The 20,727-nt window shown below is 38.0% G+C and overlaps 3 protein-coding genes across 4 annotated transcripts in view; 1 reads left to right on the top strand and 2 right to left on the bottom strand.

Annotated features, from left to right (window-relative positions):
• Nucleotides 1–246: 246 nt before the first annotated feature.
• LOC145493615 (uncharacterized) lies at nucleotides 247–3,769 on the bottom strand. The gene is made up of 2 exons (XM_081473102.1): nucleotides 3,122–3,769; nucleotides 247–1,595 (listed from the first exon to the last, which is right to left on the bottom strand). The coding sequence occupies exons 1-2, from the start codon at nucleotides 3,575–3,577 to the stop codon at nucleotides 1,038–1,040; spliced, it is 1,014 nt and encodes a 337-aa protein (XP_081329228.1). The 5' UTR covers nucleotides 3,578–3,769; the 3' UTR covers nucleotides 247–1,037.
• A 998-nt stretch (nucleotides 3,770–4,767) lies between these two features.
• On the bottom strand, nucleotides 4,768–14,883 carry LOC145492995 (glutathione reductase, mitochondrial-like). The gene is made up of 14 exons (XM_081472398.1): nucleotides 14,665–14,883; nucleotides 13,288–13,314; nucleotides 12,756–12,844; nucleotides 12,388–12,457; nucleotides 11,629–11,761; nucleotides 11,093–11,147; nucleotides 10,446–10,545; nucleotides 10,260–10,346; nucleotides 8,874–9,026; nucleotides 7,512–7,553; nucleotides 7,326–7,395; nucleotides 6,263–6,394; nucleotides 5,533–5,666; nucleotides 4,768–4,924 (listed from the first exon to the last, which is right to left on the bottom strand). Exons 1-14 carry the CDS (start codon nucleotides 14,821–14,823, stop codon nucleotides 4,775–4,777), a joined length of 1,401 nt encoding a protein of 466 aa, XP_081328524.1. The 5' UTR covers nucleotides 14,824–14,883; the 3' UTR covers nucleotides 4,768–4,774.
• Nucleotides 14,884–14,952: 69 nt separating this feature from the next.
• LOC145492981 (uncharacterized) overlaps nucleotides 14,953–20,727 on the top strand; it is a 32,259-nt gene continuing 26,484 nt past the window's right edge. Inside the window, exons 1-8 of one of the 2 annotated variants that reach the window (XM_081472371.1) lie at nucleotides 14,953–15,610; nucleotides 16,312–16,354; nucleotides 16,982–17,041; nucleotides 17,577–17,640; nucleotides 18,236–18,346; nucleotides 18,528–18,638; nucleotides 19,458–19,486; nucleotides 20,502–20,634. In XM_081472371.1, coding sequence (XP_081328497.1) covers nucleotides 15,481–15,610; nucleotides 16,312–16,354; nucleotides 16,982–17,041; nucleotides 17,577–17,640; nucleotides 18,236–18,346; nucleotides 18,528–18,638; nucleotides 19,458–19,486; nucleotides 20,502–20,634 — 681 coding nt within the window. In that variant the 5' untranslated portion in view covers nucleotides 14,953–15,480. The remainder of the gene's footprint in view (nucleotides 15,611–16,311; nucleotides 16,355–16,981; nucleotides 17,042–17,576; nucleotides 17,641–18,235; nucleotides 18,347–18,527; nucleotides 18,639–19,457; nucleotides 19,487–20,501; nucleotides 20,635–20,727) is intronic. The other variant, XM_081472372.1, reaches the window with a different exon arrangement.

Below are 20,727 nucleotides of genomic sequence, written 5' to 3'. Positions count from 1 at the left end.
ATTTTACTTTATAGTTACTTAGTGTTTACTTTAGAATAATGTTTTAATGCTGACAGAAACGCTTTCTATAAGTTCCGCCAGGAGTATTTACGTTAATATGCAAAACGGACTGGTCAAACCGTATTTGAGGAGGGGGGGTGGGCCCGAGCAGAGAGAGGGTGGGTCATCAATTTTGGAGTCCCTGGTAAGGGGTGGTTGTTTAACTACCCGTGGGGGTGGGTCATCCTGTTTTTTTTTTTTTTTTTTTTTTTTTTAACTGGTATTGGCACATATTTGACACAATCGACAACAGGGGTAACTCCTTCCAGTTCCAAAGGACGAAAACGTGTCCAGCCGTGGCAGAAAAAGTACACTCGGCTGGTGTATAAAAGAGATGACAATTTCATGTATTGTAAAATCTTTACCAACGCTAAGAAGTCTAACGGATGAGCTAGGAGTCCCAGGGCAGACATTTTCAAAATATGCAGTGCTCTTTCGACATGCTAATCTTCAAAAACACCAAATGGCCAACTTGTGTCTACGTGCTATTTGTCTCCAAGGGCACGAAGCACATGCCTGTTCATAGATCATATCTGGGACTCGCACCCTTGGGCTTGGGACTTGTAGTTTGCTGGTTGTGTGAGTCCCAGGACTGACTACAGCCTTTTTCTAGATGGATCACTGTTCCATGCTTAGCGAGGCTGGAGGCCAAGTGTGAAAGGTTTAAGGTCAAGATTTTTTGAAGTTGACAGGTATGACTTAAAGTTGCAAGAGCTAAAGAAAAACAATATTATTTTTTAGATGATTTTGTATTATTGTGAAGAAATAAATGTAAAACATATATAATATACCACAATTTCCTACACAAAATGTGATTTTGTAGATTATGGAACCAAAAATGTCATGTTTTATAGGGGGTGGGTCATGTGATTTTCAACCTTCATTTAGGAGTGGGTCACTCAGTTTAGTACCAAATGGAAGGGGTGGGTCATGTGTTCTCTAACTAGCACATTTTCCAATGATTCCCCTTGTACTTTTAACCAGTCCGGCCTAAGGTGTTAGTGACCATAACGGTACTGTTTCTTTTTTTTCTGGCAAAGTATGACAGGGGCTTTGAACCTAAGTCCCCTGCGCAAATTGCATTTGTTGTCATTCCACTTTCCTTCTCTGTATAATTCGTTAAATGTGTGGACACAGTTTTCATTAGTAGAGTTACTAGGTTCTCCACTTGCCCACGCAGAATACTGGCCCGCTAGTGGAGTGTCATCGATCCAGTAAAACGTATTGTTAGTTTTCCTGGTCAGTCCTCGCCACGCACCCCAACCTTGGACTGTTTGCTGGGTCATTACCAGATCACATGTGAAGTTGTTCTCATCTTCTGATCTGATGATAGCGAGGTCTCCTCCCAGATTCTGGCAAGTCGTTCGAGCGTCGCTCCATTTAGCGATCGGAGTGTCGATGACGGGGTAACAAGAATTTCCATGACGAACCCAATCTTGCGAACAATCTGATGGGGTAAAATATGAAACAGGGTAAGTGTAGCTAGCGAACGAATGCAGCCAAGTTTTCACACGTTGTTTCATGTCATTGAACAGACTAATAATCCCAACATGGCTCTAAAACTTAGGAGTCTAAGGTTATTTCCACCTGAGAACAAAATCACAAGAAAGTGGAGCTCGATGCGGAATACATTGCACAAAGTACGTTCAGCTGTGGTTGCTTTGTGTAGGAGACATTGTTTCGTTAGCGGTTTATCCTACTGTATATTGTTTCGTATTTATTGTTCGATCTAGCATATTTTTTGAAACACTCATGCCAGCTACGCACCTGCGAGCTTGAAAGACCAAATTGTCTCTAATGCCGATTGCCATACTGAGTTGATTGACACCAGTTTCTCACTGGTGTTAAACACGAATTCTAATGAGGCCCCATTAATGGGGGGAGGGGGGGGGGGAGGAGGGGGGCAGGAGGTTGAGTATCCCGCATCTCGTTAATTTTTGGTCTAAATATCCCATATTCCTTTAATTCCAATTGCAAAAATAACGATTCTCCTTGTGTACATTCGGTTTATCTGATCTATAAGTCCCTTTAATTTCCCCCCGAAATATTCCGTACCCCGTTAAATTTTTACGTTGATATCCCGTAACTCCTAATAAGGCCTCTATAATCTTCGCAACGCAAATTTATAAAAGCGCTGTAGTTCTTTTAAAACTGCTTTTATATTTAAATAGAACAAGCAAAATCGTCGGGTCTGCTGCAGCTTATGCCCAATTAAAGTTGCTCCGTTTTTTATCTTATAATGACATGCATTGTAATACGGTGATATGGGCCGTGATCTATCAAAAGGGCTACAATAGGGAACAATAGTAAAATTAAGGCTGTTCGTCAAGTTAGGATGTAAAATGAAACTCTACTTATACATTATTTTTAACTTTATGCAGCTGATACGAAAAGGTAATGGTCTATGGATAAAGCTAGAGCTGCCGAATTAACTGCCCATTGTACAAAAGTCATCCTTTCGTTTAGGGAGGTTTCACAGAGTAAAGTGCATTGATCGTTTTCGGAGCTTCTATCGCTGTAACGTAGAGTTAATATTCTTACCTTTGTTAACTTCACATCTGTCTCCAGTCCAAGGTGGTTGGCAGGAACAAGAGTAGGTTTGTTTTTCGTTGTGAGACAAACAAGATCAGCCATTGAGACAGCTGGTGATCAAACATCCTTGAATAAATGCCAAACAAATTAAAATCCTGAGAAAGAACAATGTTGATAATACTGAAATCGCCAGTCCAAAAATATCACACCTTTTCAGTCTTTAAATTTTAATTGCATTGAGTCTACGTTGAACGAGACAAAAGCATTTACTATATTTTAAGAGGACTCGGGACTCAATTTTAGTTAGTTGAGTGGCTATGGTTCAAACATCTATCTTCAGTGTATTTTCCGAATAAAAAGGATCAAGCGAGATTCAGATGTGTACCAGAAGAGAGCATTTCACAAAAACACAAGAAAACTAAAGCGAGAAAACTTAACGAGCAACCAAATGAATATTTCACTAGGTAGCTATCGATTAAAAAAGGCGACTATGAAAATGTTCTTCTTGGCAATTCAAGTATCTTCAAGTTACCATTGATTATAACTGCACTGTTGACCGCTGATTGTCATTAAAGTAAGTGTTTTCGCTGATGAAGCCGAATATGTCGTGTTTGTTCAGTTCACAAGTTCCTTCGACGTCCTTCTTGGATGACGTCTTGTAGTTTGTAGAAGTACACCAAGCGTTTCTCATACATTGTTGCCCGCACGATAACAAACTGGGGGAATAAAACCGTTTGACAACATATCCATTAAGCTGCTTATTTTCCAGCGTTGTGAAATATAATGAACGGGAAAATGTTGCGTTTTCTTCGGCAGAGAAAACGGCGGTAGATTGAAACAAGAAAACTAGCAAAATTATCTTACATCTCATTGCTAAACGATTTAGTCTAAAGTTGTGCCGTTGTGACCTCAGGAGACGTTGTCTTCGTTGCTCACCAGGAATCCTGATTGGAAACGAGATATGTTGTACGGTTTTTCCCATAGACCGAATTGAACAGTTCTTCATCAGTTAAAAGATGTTTTTTGTTACCTCGGAAAACAAACGAACATAGTAATGAAACGAATATAAGACAAAGAACCACTTAATTGGAAGTAATTTGCCTTTATTCAGTGGAAGTTGACGTCTCCAAAAGCTCAATGCATGCATGTTTACGTTTACATGTGAAAGTCGCAATCTTTTCAAATACCCGTTGTTGAACTTGTTCAGCTTTGCGACTGGCCAAAACCCAATCAATAGGGTCCCGTTAGAACAGCGCATAACAACTCAAAATTTGCATTTGGGAGTTTCACTTTATTGTATTCTTCGACAAAACAAGTTCATACATGTATATCTCAAGTTCTCATCGTAGAACACCGCTATTGCTATCACTAAATTAAAATTAAAAAATACTGAGATTATAAACCGTCTTGTTTTTTTGGATTTCTCGCCCTGCGCGCGTAACGCACTAAAGAGCCCCGAACACCGCTCTTATATGAGTTACGTTCATCTTCAATGGTTTTGTTCGCGAGAAATAAACAAACAGCAAATAATCTCCTATACACTCTTCCACTACTCTTACACTATCATCATTATATGGTATGCTAACTATGGAAATAGTAGAAAAGGCCGTGATTTTTTGCTGTGCGGTTGATACATTTTAACAACACAGTTCCACAATCCTAAATGAAGACTTGCAGAACACGGTGAAGTCCTAACACTAACATATCGGAACCAGCGCTGATAAGCATCCTTGGAGGGAGCTAAATCCCTCGAGTAAGGCAGGAATCATCAACTGTAAGATAAAAGAGAGCTCAAGGGCTGTACAATCTCTGGGCCATTATGCAGGAGCTAGACTTAAGTAATCCCGTTCTGACGTCTTAATGTCGACCGCTTGGCCTGTAACAGACATAAATACAATAACTGCTAATGGAAAAATGTGATATTTATTAAAAACCTAAGAAGTTTTGAAACGACCATTCTACAACACTTATGCGTCATCCACCTCGTTCCCAGGCTCTCTCTCCTTTACCTCACTCTAAGGGAGGCAAAAGAGAGAGAGAGCCTGGGAGCGAGGTTGATGCATCATACAGAGTTGTCTGATCCAGTCACGAAAAGAGTTATAGGTCACCCTATTGATCACGTGATTGACTTTAACCAATTGTAGAACAAGAGCAATTGTCGGTGAGTGACGCAATTTTGTAAACAGTAGGGTTAAGTTCTCGATCAACGCAATGTGACCAGTTCTTCGGAAGACGTAGGATGAATTGCCACGGTATCATCAAAATCTTTCTTTGTCGCCCCCATTTTGACCGCCACGGAAAAACCCTGCAGCATCTCGTCACAGCCTATTCCAAGAATATGCAGCCCAATAATCTAAGGAGAAAAAGACGAGAAACAGTTTAAGGAGCTACGTCACGGTTTTCGCATCTTGAAAAGTTCTGAAGTCTAAATTTTTCAAATTCGTTGTTTGTAATCCGTGTTAATCTTCTTATTACTTAACCATCCTTGTTCTTTGATGGTCTATTATTATCTTTTTGATGTTTTTCTATCTGAGTAAACTACTATTTTCAAGTTTTCTTCAATTTAAAGCTTATTTTGCACATGGCCAAAATACTAGGACTGAGCTTCTTTTAGCTCAACGACAGAATCGCGGCCACCATCTCGAAAGTCTGGAAACTGATACATGGCTAGATATACAAGATACATGTACATAAATAAGCCATTTTCGAGAAGTCTACAGTCTGTTTCAAAATAATGAGTCCTCGTTTAAAACTTCTCAAATTATGAAATGAGTTTGATTTGCACGAAAATGAAGGTACACCTACAACGAGAAGGATATCGCTGAACACAAAACGACTTTCATTTCCATGGCACAGAATAACTGACGTGGGCGCCAGGGGGCTAAGAAGAGCGCGAAAGCAATACTAATGTTCTTTTTTATAGTTGTTTTTTCAGTGAAACGATTTTCAAAATGTCCTTACCTTCTCTTCTGGCAAAAGACACACTAGTTTCATCATGGTGCTAGTCTTTCGGTGTGTGAACGCATGATACATGTTAGTGAACGAAGTCTTGTAAGCCTTGATTTTGTCTTTTCCATATTTGGCCTCTGCTTCCTCTGAAGTGGAACAAATAGCAGTTAGCTTCCTCGTGTTGCTTTTCAGTTCGCTTTTTCCCTTTCCAGTCGGGGCAGATGCATAATTTCCATCTCTGTCGAACCTCCTTAGGAGTTCCTTAGGCAAATACTCCTGACGTATAGCCAGATACCACCCACACCACGGCGGAGGAATTTGAAAACGCCGCTTTATTTTTACGGTTAGACTTACTGTCCACACTAATCCGTCACGAAAACGGAGCTTTACGAAAACGCTCTTCAAACCGGATGAATCTGAAAAAGCCGGTTTTTTGTTTAGTAAGTTTTCGCGTGGACGGAAAACAATTTGGAAACGGAGCTTTTCGGGAACGATGGCGTCACGATAATCATGAGATTTCCCAAACCGAGTTTTCCTCAAACACAGATCCAAAATGACCGGTGACTGTTGCGTTTTGAAATTTCTCCGGCTTAGTGTGGACGGAGCCTTAGATGAAGTGTGACTGGACGTTAAAATGGCTGCGCAAAAATTGCGGTCATTTTTTTCCTTCAAGCACCGCCATACATGTAGATAAAACTTGGACGTGACAAATATGTTGTAAATATGTGACATTTTTTAATACCTTGTGTTAGACCCACAGTTCCTAATGGTGGATGACTGAAAACCACAGTGGGGATGTTATTGTAGTCTAACTTCAAATCTTTTTGTCCGTCAAACAGTCTGTGAGCAAGTCTCCTACCGGCTGCAATGGCCACTGAAAGGACAATAAAAACAGACCGTACTCATTTCATTTATGCATGTATATACTTAATAATTAGATTATGAGCTCGAGATTTCTATCGAGTGATAGTTGACGAGGGCGCAGCCCGAGCCAACTGTTACACATAGAAATCGAGAGCGAATAATCTAATTGTTTTGGTATAAGTCTACTAGTCGTTGAAACTTTATCTAAGTCCTTTTCACAGACACTTTGAAAACGCTAAGACGCGGCCGCCATTTTGTTAACAAGCGCACACTGCTCGGCTACTCACCATCTACTTAACAAATTGCGGCTCGTGGTTCCACAGCCACTTTGACAATGTTATGGCGCAATTCATTATCAATATGAGGACAGACGCATAAACAAACTGACATCAATTTGTTTTTTTTACAATAACAAGACCCTAAAATGGTCAAATGCCGGAAATAAATGAGGGGAAAACACGCCGTAAGCTTGCCGTAAACAAAGATAAGTGAATTTTATTCAAAACGACGCGAACATTGTCAATGGCTTTTCTCGCTTTTTGATTGGCTACTTAAAAAAGTCCATAAAACCTCATTGGTTAAAAAGTTGACAGTTTGACAGCTGAAAATTGAACTTGAAAGCTTGCATAAATTAAAATTTTATCCGTCTGTACTCTTATTGATGATAAAAATGAGCCAATCAGCGCGCGAGAAATTAGACAGTTATTGTAAAAAACAGAGTAGCTAGTGAGTAGCGCAGCCAATCAGAGAACGGCATTCGTGATAGAACGCTAGTAGATTTATACTAAAGAACGCTAGTACATTTAATGGGTGACAGAGGCACTGTGAGAGCCAAGCATGTGAAAAACACAATTTCACTATATTTTGTTGAAATTCCTTCATTCCAGTAAGGAGACTTTATTTCAAACTTGGTACTGACTAAAATGGTTAAACATCTATACCTGGGGTGAGTAAGGCTTTACCACACACATCTCCTAAGGCATATACACCAGTCCTTGATGTGTTTTGGAACTTGAAAGGAAGCACAAGGAGACATTATTAACTGCATTTATGGTTTATTTAGCATCTTTCTTCAGTTTGAAAATTCAAAACAAACGCTCAATCACTGTATCAATGTGCAAACATACCTCGTCGACTATTATATGCCCTTTGGCATCCATATCTATTCCCTGAGGACATACAAAACAATTTTTAAATCACAATGTTTTAGCAGTTAGAAATGAATTATTTGGAAATTAAGCAATCAAGCAATGTTCTTGATTGGAAGAGGGGTGGAGGGGTGCTCCCTATAATTGACTAACAGGTACAGTGGAAGCCCGCCTTACAACCACCCCCTTAATATGACCACCTCGTTATTACGGCCACTTTATTCTGGCCCGAAAAAAAGCTCAGTCAGTCATTTTCCTATTTAAAGAACTCCTTTAATACAACCACCCCGTTAATACAACTAATTTTCCTCGGCCCGAAGGTGGTCGTTTTCCACTGTACATGCATCTGTCTGAAAGAGTGCCTTTTTCAAGCTGGAAGTATTTGATAAGGCAGGGGGTGGGGGTCATTTTTAGCAGTATAAGAAAAGGGAAAGCTCTCTGTCTCATTTAGGTGATTGAGACGCTGCCTCTTTCAAAATGTAGCCAACAGGTGAAACCACATGTAATGACTAATTTATTCACAGAGGTTAGTGAAGGGATGCAATGTTTCTATTGTATGTATGTGACAGGGCAGCCATTTTCCATGGCAGGAATATGAAAGGGTTTGTCCTTTCTTGTCACAACTAGTATAGAAAAAGGTAAGGGTTTAATATGGACCTTGGAGCTAGTCTCCCCATTCACTTGTTGAGTACTGTTAAGTCCCTGCCCCTGTTTTTGACATATAACTATTACAGTTGAACTATGCTATTTTGAACTCTCAGTGGAAACAAAAAATACAGTTGAACCCCGCTATTTCAACCCTCAGGGGAAACAAAAAACAATGCGAAATAGTGGGAGTTCAAAATAACCGATAGTAAATGACTGAAGGGAAAATCCAAGGGAAATGATTTTGAGTTCGAAATAGCAGGGAATGCGAAATAACCGAGTTCAAATTAGTGGGATTCAACTGTACTGATGTAGAAAGCAATCATGTGTTTAGCTTATTACTAAACAGCTAACTCTCTTTGCATGCATCCTCAACCCTTGGTCCATTTAAGACAAGATGCAGTTCAACAGAGAGCTACTGTAGCTTTACTTAGTATTTAGAGTGTATGTACTTGTACATGTAGTTTCATAGTCAGAAATCTGCATTATTATTTTCCCATGCCAGAAAGCTTGTCAACTCTATGGCACATGTTTTACATGTTGATGTTCATCCTTCGCAGTTGAAGATGACCATGACACCTAGTTGGCTGTTGAGCTGGTATGGTGTGTCAGGAGGAGGCTGATGTTTTACATGTTTTACATATAAAACAGATCACTGTCTGGAGGAAATTAAAACATTTTAAGTTGACAACATACCAGACCACCTAATCCAAGGATGTCAGTATTTGGACCTCTTCCGATGGCGAGTATAATGCAGTCAAAACCTGACAGAGCCACCTTATCTTCCTTGTTTTTCAAAGCATGCACAGTCATCAAACCACTTCCACTATCTTTTGTGATCTCCTGGATCTGGAATGAATCGTAATTTGTACTGTCAACACAAGTACCTCATTTGGAGAAGAAGACCAGAAGAAAAGGCAAGTATAATAAAGTGGACCTTTTTACCGATGTCCCACAATATCAACAATTTTTTGTAGTTTTCAAATAAACTAAAAATCACCTCGGTCCATAGTTCAGTTTATCATACTCAATTTACTAAATCTACAAAACATGTTCAAAATGTTTAAATGTTGTTGTTTATAGTGGTCAATGCACCTAGCTACAACTAGCTAGTTCACAGGTATTTACTGTTCAAACATGGCTGAGGAGTTGAACTAGGGTCCACTGAGAAACAACTACAAAGTTTAAAAAGAATTTGTTATAAACTTATAAAGGTATGGGACCTCAAACTTGCAAAGACTGAACTATACACATCAGGAGGCAAGCATTGCCCCCTGGCAAAAATTTCTTTCAATTGTAAAAATTGGCAAGTTAGGGTCCTATATTTTTATGAGTTTGCAACCATGAGACTCTTTTAAACTTTCACAGATTAATCAATACAAAAAATTGGCATGATAAACGGAGTGCTGCAGTTTACTTTTTGTTTGAATAGAAAGATCAGAGAAGCGTGACACTGGTAAAACGGTTCATTATAATTTATTTTCTTTGAAGAGGGCATTTTAGTCTTTAAGCTCAAAATGTCAATTCTCTTTACTAATTTCCATACAATTCTTTTAATGCTAACTCTGAGGAGTGCTTGGTGTATCATTGGCGAGGGCCATAGGCATGCAATGTGTGCATTACTGTACTAGAATGATGTTAGCCAACTATTATTTTTTCCTTAGGCCGCATGGACTAAATGTGGATTTTATTTTTTAAACAGCTTGAAGAGTGCCCGCTTTTATGTATCCATTAGAGTTGCATGCACCACTGTTTATTTATTCAATGACGTGTCCCATTCAAAACTCAACTCAGCACTGAGGAAGGGCTAGGCTCGAAATGTCTGCTATAAACATCGTTTTTAATTTGGCACTGAGTTATTACTATTTACAACTTTTGAACTGTTTACTGTGCCACACAGTAACTGATCCTTTTGGATTACAAATATATATTTTTCCTCTTGCTCATTATAATTTATTGATTTCTTAATTCTCGTCATCTTCTAGACAATATATATATGTACATGTATTGATATTGTTAGGAGATATTAGATGTTGACTACTAAACAATGGGAATTAAAGGAATCATAACCATCACACTTACAGACATATGAGTTTGGAGATCAATTCCAGCCTTGACCATTTCATTGGTAACTCCTTCACTTAGCATGGAGTCAAAGGTTCGAAGCACCTGACAAATGTAAGAATCAAAGTTAAAATAAAGAAGAGCATTTTTTATAAGAAAAGAATTTTATATAAAACTAACAACCAATTGGACATTGATGCATACCCTGTCATATCTGATGAAAGATGACACTTTAGAGCCTAATGCATTTAGTATTCCTGCTAACTCCACGGCAATGTATCCTGCTCCAATAACCGCAGTTTTCCTGATAGATTAGAAGAACACCAAGTTAGTAAATGTCCTATTTCATTATTCATATGTTCAGTTTTTAAATAAAGACAGGCCATTTCTGAGTTACCTTGTGCCTCTGTTTCCAAACTAGTCCTTGTGCAAAACCTTTAAGTCTTAGGAAAATGAGTTTGATCTGCATGAAAATGAACCTGTAGGCAGAACTCATTTTCATATGAATGGATTTGCACATAGATTCATTTTGACATAGTGGCAAAAGGCAACTCGGAAATGGTCTATTCAATCGTGGTCCATGACACTTTTGTTGATTTTTCCTTGTAAAGATCTGTCTGATCAGACTACTGCTCAATCTAATTCTTTCCTCTTGATCACCTTAACAAGTTCTCCCCACCATTCCTTTACATGTACACATGTACTTTGAATGATACATGTATATGTAGCTCTGAGATTTTGGCACTTCATCAAGATGGTACTTGTATCAATCCCTTAGTTTAAAATAAGGCTGGTGAAAAATGTCCCAAAATGAAACTTGATCAATTAGAAAAATTCACAAGTTAGCTCACTTTGGCAGATCCTCCAACTCAAAGAAGCCATCACTGGTGATTCCATACTGACAGCCTGTTGAAAGAACATCACCACAGTCACCCACAGAAACTGGATATATGTGTGTACTTACAGTACAGGCCCCAGTTGTTTGAAGGCTAGACATTGCTATCCACTAATGCTATCCACCAGATAGTTCACTTTCCAGTGGATAACTGTTAACTAAACAAACCACGCTATCTGCTCAGTGGATAGTGATTTATCCAATTGATAGCATTATCCACCTTTCAAAAAACCCTGCCAGGAATGGAATATTACTTAGGATCTCTACTGATCCTGAAAAAATCCGTCGCAAATGTGTACAGTTATGTAATACTATGTAATTCATGTATAAAGGTCCTAGTATTCAGATGCTTCATATTCTTTAGGATATTCTACAGGACGCCAGCTTGTTACATGTTAAGATCCTTGAGGAAATTGGCATGTGATGTTGTAGGATTTTGTAAGGTTTAGGATCCTGAGTAGAATTCATACTAAAATAAACTAGTATTTTTACCTGGAAATGCAGGTACTGTTGGCCTTCCACCACAAGCAATCAATATGTGTTTGCCACTGTACACAGTGTCCCCAACTTTGATGTTTCCTTCCGGTGTGAAAACAGCATGACCAGGAATGTACTCAACATTGTCCTATGTATGACATGGTCAATAAATTAATTTACTTGTTAATTAATTAATTATTAACTTATGATTGAAAATTAAAATCATCTTATATTGTCATATATGTAATCATACCATGGTATTGAATGACAATTAGAATATTTAATTCTACTCATTTAGAGCTTACAACTGTGCTTACTGATCTTCATTCAACAATGACAGAGGTAAAGTCTCCATAAGAGCAACGTGGCCCATCAGGTCGGCACCTATCTCCAGTTTCTGTAGCAGGAAGTGACTAGAAGTATTTCTACTCCCCCTGGCTAAGGTGTTAATTCGCCCGTACCCATTTAATTTACACCTGGGTGGAGAGAGGCACTGTGGGAGTAAAGTGTCTAGCCCAAGAACACAACACTATGTCCCCTGCCAGGGCTTGAACCCAGACCACAGGCAGGTGCACTAACATTGAGGCCACAATACCTCCACAATTCAATTTTAACAATCAGGTACCAAACAAATATTGTTATTAAACATGAAATAAAAGATGGCATGAGTTTGACATAAATTCATTTCTGTGATTTAATTCAATTGTACAGGAAACCAACTGGTGTTTTAAAATAAAAGTATTATATAGTGCTTGAATTTTCACTGAATGTCACCTTTTTTAAATTGTTCTCATAAATGCCATTCAATCTCTTGATATATGCATCTCTGGAGTTCTTAACTGTCCTGTTAGAAGCAACAATTTGATTAAAATTATCCTAGCTAGACATTCAAGTGTAAGTTTTTAATATTACCTAGTTCAATCGATATTGTGATTATTAAACTGTAGATGTTATGGAGGCATCATGTGATTTTTGTGTACATCATATTGTTATCTGAATAATCTTTGTACACTTGATGAAAATAGATTCCAAGGAAAGTACTATTAAAACAAATATAGCTCTCAGAAAGCCAAAATATTAATGCTAACCACGACATGTACAATTGTAACTGATATTAAATATCTGCACCAGTCTACACTTACGCCCAAGAGAATTTATTAAACGTGACATCAAAGCCATAATCAGCATGGTCATGAATGTATTCAGCATGGACAGCTGTATTAAACATCACCTACAAACAAGAAAAACAGGTTTTGAAATAAAATTTTACAGCTATCTAGAAGTACTGAAAGAAGAAGAAGGAGGGGGAGGAGAGTCAAATATCCAATTTCTCAGTCAAAATTGTACCAAAATCCCATTTCCCAAACTGTGTAATTTTTGCCTAAATCCTGGCCCAATTTCCATTTATCTGTTTGTGATTCCAGTCGCAATATTCCAAATCCCATTTTTCTCAGTAATAAATAGGCAAACCCAGTTCCCATTTTACGCCTCTTAGCCTCCTCAGGTACATGTAACAATATTGTTAGATTAAATATGGCACAGAAATAATAATCTGAACCTCCAAGATCCTGTGGATCATCATGGAATTTGACCTTCATTGCAAAGGAATTAGACAGATGACATCACAATGAGTGAAATGAGTGAGAACTGAATGAAAACTACAGGTGTACTGACCTTCTTTGGAACACAGCCAACATTTACCTGGCAAAATTGAAAAGCGGAGACAAGGATCAAAACAATTATACATGTATATGTCTCTCTGATTTATTACCAAAAAGTAATTTATTAATAATCTCATAATGATACTACTTGTCAAGCGTATGTGTCTACGTGTCACTGTTAAGCCCAGGTCAAACTCATCAACTCTTGGCTAAATAAATCTCTGGTCAACTTCATCTTAGAGTTGATTTGACAAGATTCTGTGACATGCTGCCTATCTTTTGGCAGCACTCATGCCCAAACATTCTAGTCATGTTACTACGTGCCAACTGGAGTATAACATTGCGTTGTTCCAAGAAAATATCTCTACTCCTCTCACAGAAGGTGTTTTGGTTTGAGTCCTTCCCCCTACCCCACCCTTCTGGAAATTCCAGTTCATCTTGAGTTTATACTTTTTTTTTACAATACACAATTTAGCATTTGAGACCCCACACTCCTGACTGGAATTTCAGATGATCTTCCACTTAATATATAAGCTCAACTCATGTTAGTAGACTATAGCAGGGGTGTATCCAGGACTTTCCTTAGGGGGGAGGCTAGGGACTACACCACTAAGGAGGGCGTAACTGACTGCAAAATAGTCCAGTTATATTAGAAAGCCGCATGTCACCTCAGAGGGGGGGTATAATGATAATGATAATTACCCCCTACACCCTCCCCCTACATCCGCCCCTGTGTAGTTTATGAATACAACATGACTATACATATTTTTGCAAACTTTTATTAAGTTACATGTTTTCCAATTAAATCATTCTACTGTACATGTAAAACATAGTACAATTAATCATTGAAAGAGAAAAAACCGCTGTTTAACGCCTCATCTGTGAGCCGGTAATCCATTAGTTAGAGTCGGTGGAACTTTTAAGGGTGTCATTAATATCAGAGGTCGATCTTTCTAGCTCTCGTAGGTTATTTAGATTGACAAGATATGGTAAGCTGTTGACAGCTTTGGGTACCTGCCGGTTTGAAACTTTTAGAATCGGCATGAAGAGATATATCATCGACTGCAGTAAGAAACAACAGATAATAGCTTACTGTTATCTGTCAGGTTCACGCCTTCTACTAATAATAGTAATGTCGCTTTGTTGAAAATTAACTCCGTGTTCTCCGATTCATTTTGAAGGTGACAAAAAGTGCAACGAGAACAATATACTGTGTTTCACCGTTCATTATTAAATGGAGCAAATTTAGCTGTATAAGACCTTGCCGTGTCAGAGTAGAAACCGGGGCCAATATACACTCATTGAAGGACTTAAGATTCTTGCAAGACCAAACCCACATTGCAAAAGATCACAGAAATTAACCTGCTCTTCTGAGTTACACAATACCTACACAAGTTCCACCAAGTCTTCCATGCTCGATAACAGCGGCTTTTGCACCAAGAGAAGAAGCCCTTCTTGCACTGGCCAAACCACCAGATCCACCGCCGATCACAAGATAGTCGAAAGTTTTAACTGCTTCAGACATCATGAGGCCAAACGACAAGCGCATTTGAGTGGAAATTATGAGCTTTTCAGACCGACTCAAACAGAATGTTTGCGTGACTCTAGTACTCGGGGTTCCAGGTGTCGCCGGTCTTTCTGGACCGAGATTAATAGACTGGAACCTAGAGCTCCGGAAAAACAAGATGGCGACCAAGTTGTTGTGAGTGGAAAACTTATCATTCGAGAGTTTCAATTGTTACTTTGCCTTTTTGCGAAGCTACTTGACAATATTTACGTTTCAACTAGAGGTTGTTATTTTCATATTCGCACAAGTGAAGACTGGCCGCGAGAAAGCTTTTTCCTTGGTACTTTGGAGTTTGTTTACTTCGCGGGATTTGTTGCCAAGCGTATCTTCTTTGTTGTAATTTGGTGACTTGCTACTAAAAGCTGTACAAGAGAAAGGTTTAATCGAATTGTCGGAACTACCAGAGTCATATTTCATGGAAAAGTATCAAAGCTTTGCCATAAGTTGAGTTCTTATCACGCCGCCGGTGTGAAAGTTTACATGGAGTCTTTTTTCGAGTTTCACAGTTCTAGCGACAACAGCTGATCTGTACATGTGATCATTTTATGCTGCTTATATCAAGCAGTTAAATAAGAGTCACTGAACATCGGCATCTGTTGCCAGAGAAAGGAACTCTTGATACTCCATCTGCCAGACATCATGTCTCTACGGACTAGAATTAATGGCTTCACTGCATGGGTGAATTTAAGGCTATCACCTTCAGGACACTTCATGCACAACATCCTGACTGATCTGCTGAAGGGATACAACATGAAGGTTCTTCTTGAAAGTAAGCATTCATCACTGGTCGAAAATGTTACCCTGAAACCTCACAGAAAATGGATTTAAAAGTTAGGTCTTTATCTTTGAAATTCATAATGCTGACCAAAGGGATTTGTTGACAAATAGAAGAGTCATCAAATAGTTATTGTAGGGTGCATAATGGATAATTTAGGATTTTCTTAGGCTCTTATCATTGGATATTCTAGGAGTACATAGTTAACCTCAACAACTTCCCCAGGGATTTGTCTTCAAGACAAATACTGGGACAATTGGGGTTTGCAATTAACAGGCATGACCACCGCTTCCCCCCTGTTCCCTTACCCCCTCTCCCAAAGGAAGGCCAGAGTTTTTACATTTTAAGAAAAGACTTTATACATGTACAATAAATTATAGCAGGCACATTTGTGCTGGATTGTCTAATTGTTATGGATTTTTTCTGAACATCAATATTAATAGTATGAGTCAAGAAGTACAGATTTGCAAAGACGATTAGCTATAATATAGATACCAATTAAAGTGGCTTACATCACAGTATGAAAGTTGCCGCATGAATGTGAAATATGGTACTGCTGACAATCTTTGAATAAGTTCTGCAGGATAGTCTTGGAGGGTTAAAAGTTTTTTGCTAAGCTGTACAAACACCTGCAATGGAGACATTGCCACTTCTCTTTTCTTTTCAAATTTTAAATCTTTGAACCTTTCCACTAGGTTTAACTGGCAAACCATTGGAGAAACTGCAAAGTTTTGATGGGTAAGTGAACTCAAATATTACTAAAAGCTGTTAGACTAAGAAATTTTGAGCAAATAAAACAAATTTTTAAATACAAAATATTGCATTTGCTAATAATTTGTACTATTTGTTAATTTTATTTTATGTTGAGGATTACTTCTTGGGTTTTTATTTGTCACCATTCTCTTTTTATGACTCAAAGTGTCTTCTTACTGGTGCAATGGCCTGACATGAAGTGTGCTTGTCTCTGGATTGAGCAGTCTGGGTTCCAGCCTTGACCAGGGACATTGTGTTGTGTTCTCGGGCAAGACACTTTACTCTCACAGTGCCTCTCTCCATCCAGGTGTATAAATTGGTAGTAGAAAATTTAATGCTGGGGGTAACTCAGTGATGGACTAGCATCCGATCCAGGGGGGGGGGGGGGTAGAAATACTCCTAGCTGCTTCATGCTGCATGTAGTCAGAAACTGGAATAACCTCAGTCCTGATGGGCCACTTGGCTTCTAACCGTACATATGCAAACTTTACCCTTTACCTACCTATCTTCTGACTATCTTGTGATACAGTCAGTCATGGACTGAAATATGGATCATCATCCAATTATTTTCTTTCATTTGAAGATGGTTCTCTTTTTCTTATATTTTATCAGGCTTACTCAACAACAGAAGACAACAAGAGTGGAGTGGATAGTGAAGGAACTGAAACATGCGTAAGTTGAATTTAATTTAATAGCTGTGTAGGCATTCTTCTTGTCTTTCAACCACTCTGATTAAAATTTTCTATGATCCCTAAGGGTGAGCTCGATCTTCATAAGCATCTTATTGTGGATCAAACATCTTTAAAGAACCTGGTCAAAAGATGTTTGTTTAAGGATCTTTAAAATTCTTTTCAGGATCTTGAAAGATCACGATCAAGATCCTTAAATCTTCAAAGGTTTTAATTAGCTTATGGATCTTGTAAAAATATAACAGGATGCTTGCAAAGATACATGTATTTTGCAAGGGTTATCTTCTGCCTATGAAAATCTTTCAAAGGTCTATTTAGAAGACGTAATCCCCAACTTTAAGGATCTTTGGTATGTCCTAAAGATCTTGTAAGATTCTCAAAGATCCTATGTTAATTTCTTGGCTTTCCACCAGTGTTGTACAGGTTGTCCCATTGTTTGCATGCATCTGATCTTGATCGCCAGGTACAGTGTAAAGATTATTGATCTTCATTTTTTATTTAATTATCTCGGCCAATAGGAAGATCATCCCTAAGGACACCTACGTGGATTCTAGAATGTTTGCCATGAGATGCGCTGACCAGGTTTGTCTTTTTTGTGACCAGTATTTATTAATACAATATTATATCTTTTTATTATTATAGATATTGAATATTCTTACTCTTTGATCCCACTAACTAGAAGTGTGAAATTGGTGCAAATTTTATAGATTATGTGCGGACAAGACTGCTTTTTGGGTTTTTGACTGTGTTTTTTGGAGGAAAGTTGTAATTTTAATTAGTACTTGCCAGATTAGTTAGTACTAGTAGTATATTATTGAATAATGAAATAAATGAGTAAGCTGTTATCATAATATGATTATCTGAATGTTAAACCCTATCACCTTTTAAAATATTTCAAGAAGCTGGATTCAATAAGCCTTTAAACAACAACAACAACAACAATAATAATAATAATAATAATAATAATAATAATAGTAATAATGTTTGTGTTGATTCTGCTGTGAGCACATTATCTCCCAGAGTTTCAAGTGTTTTTAATTCCCTAATTGTATCATGGTTGAGTAATATGATTGTTACTTCATTACTTTAATAAAAGATAATCGTACTGTTACTTGTTGTAAAATTTTATAGGTTTAATGACAAATTGTGTGATTTCTTTCTTTCTCCTTTCCAACAGGTTTTTGACTTATTATGGTGCCTTGTCTGTCACGATATCTGGTTTGTCTGGGAACGATCTGAATTCCTTCAACAAGCTGAAGGACAGATGCTGACATCCAAACCTTTCTCAGTAAGTATTAATAACAATTGTATGGCTGATAAATTAATTTGCTTATCAGACAATCTCCTCTGTGCTCATGAATCAATCCCATGCTGAATTAATTTGCTGTGATTAAAAAGTGCTTTCATATGTCCAGACTATTACAAAGTAAGTAATGTTCTATAAACTGTACTCTCTGTTTAATTTTCAGTGGACACCTCCTCCACCTCCACCCAAGACACCCACTCACAAGACTGAAAAATCAATGCTATCAGGCTTTGGATCAAAATCGCTGATTCAGACACCAGTAGGCTCTCCAGAGGTGAAAGCTTAGAGATAAGGCCCAGTTAATGCATATAACCATACTCGTCTGCTGTATGACATTTGCAGACTGCAGACTACAGACTACATTTTGACCTAAATAGCTCTCCACTTAGCCTGAAAATCACTCACATGTTAAAGCCTGAAAAGCACTTGGGTTAGCCTGTTTACGGTTAGCTATTGATAATGGCAATGGGAATACGATATTAGTTAAAACTTCTGCAGTCTGCAAATGTGATACACCAAAACCATACGTGTAACTATGTAATATATAGTTGCATGGAACAGAGCTCTTGACTTACTGTACGTAGGCCCAATGCATGTAAAGAGCTTTGTGCCTATGTTGTTGAGCAATATTGAACTGTTTTACAGCTCTTATCAAAATGTACTTATAATCACTTATTAGGAAAAGATCTGGCTACCAATTAATCTATTTTACTTACTGACCATTGAACTTGGGGGCATTAGCTAGGGTCATGTAACAGTACATGTTCAGCCATTGTGTCCTTGTGATTGATATATCCAATTGAAAGTGATTTGGCAGCAACTTTTGAAATGTAAAATTGAAAATAACTTGTTTGGACTGTGACATTTAAAGTATCACAAACTTGCTGGTGTTTTATGAGGCTGTTTTCACGGTTCATGTTAAAATTTTCTTACACTGCTACCTCTTTCATTCTACTGTTAGTTAAACTAAGTCAAGTCTAGCACAAAAAAAGTGATACTTACAGTTAATATTAACATGTTATTGAAATTTTATCAGCGCTCTGTTTTGTTTATTGGACAATTATAATCAAATTTTTCTCTCTTTACATTTCAGTTGACATCTCCCAGCCCAACAAGCACAGCGTATGTTTTTGATCTATTTGTTTCAACACATAATTCAAAGTTAATGGTAGCCATCCCTGGAGTTATTATTCTTTTTAGCATGTTCCAAACAAAGTCGCTTGAGTAATTAGTAATGTGTACCTCCCACAACTAAATTCCTCTTTTTATGAAATAGTAAATTAAAGGAATTAAGATCATTGATAATGAATTGTTAGCATGAGAAATGGTTTTATGTGTCGGAGGGAGTGGTGTAAGGGTTTATGTGTTGGAATCTGGTTCAAGGGTCCAGGGGTTTCATTAAGGGCTGGGCACTGGGCAAATTGACCAGCTGTGAGGATGATTTTGCATGCCTGGTTTGACCCTAACTAGAATAAAGTTTCTCTTATAGTGAAGTTTTAGTTCAAAAAGTGTTGCCTGCCTGTAAAAGCCAGTTGTCTTTCCGCTTAAAATGAAAATGAAACACCAGAGAGGTCTGGCTTTAAATACAATTGGTTAGTAGCTAGGGCTCATCATTGGTTTGTTACAAGTTGTTGTCATTTTTTTAAAGATTAAGGCACAATAATTTTAGTACTCTTAAAATGGGCCTCAGCTTAGAAAATTAATTTTAAGTCAGAACAACCTGTCAGAATGCTGGTAGTAACCATGTGATAAACTAGCATCCCATCCTAAGGGAACAGCAATTTTCCTGGTAACTTCATGCTACTGAAACTGACATCGGTCTACCTGGGCTCAGGCCCAGGTCAAACATCAAAATTCACTTGAGATGAACTAAATTTCCATATGAGTAGATCCAAACGGGTAAAGCATTACCGTTAATGTGCCAAACATTGAACTTACTTCAAATTTAGATTGACCAACACGTTCGTATCGGTCTGCTACAGACAAACTCAGTTGAGTCAGACGTAGAACTTATCATGAACTTAATTTACTCAGTTTAGTTCATCCCATGTGAAGTTTGATGTTTGACCTGGGCCTTACAGTGACAGAGCAGTATCGGTTCTGTTAATCAATGAAAGCTTTTGTCTTTAATCAACAGCAAGTCAGATGATATGGTGATCAAACGTCACAGATCAAGGAACTATCCGTCCCCGGAGTACTGTATCCTGGACATGGTCAATGCTCACCTTAAAATGAACCGTGAAGGACGTAAGCTCACTAGGGGTGTTTTGGTATGTGATATTATTCCTGGGGATGACAAATTATAAATTAATTTGCAGTTATCTGATTGATGTCAATGATGCCAACTGGCTTTGTGGTCTCAT

This window comes from Orbicella franksi, chromosome 7, assembly GCF_964199315.1.
Source record: "Orbicella franksi chromosome 7, jaOrbFran1.1, whole genome shotgun sequence".
Lineage (NCBI taxonomy): Eukaryota > Metazoa > Cnidaria > Anthozoa > Scleractinia > Merulinidae > Orbicella > Orbicella franksi.
This window is presented reverse-complemented; position numbering and strand designations above follow the sequence as displayed.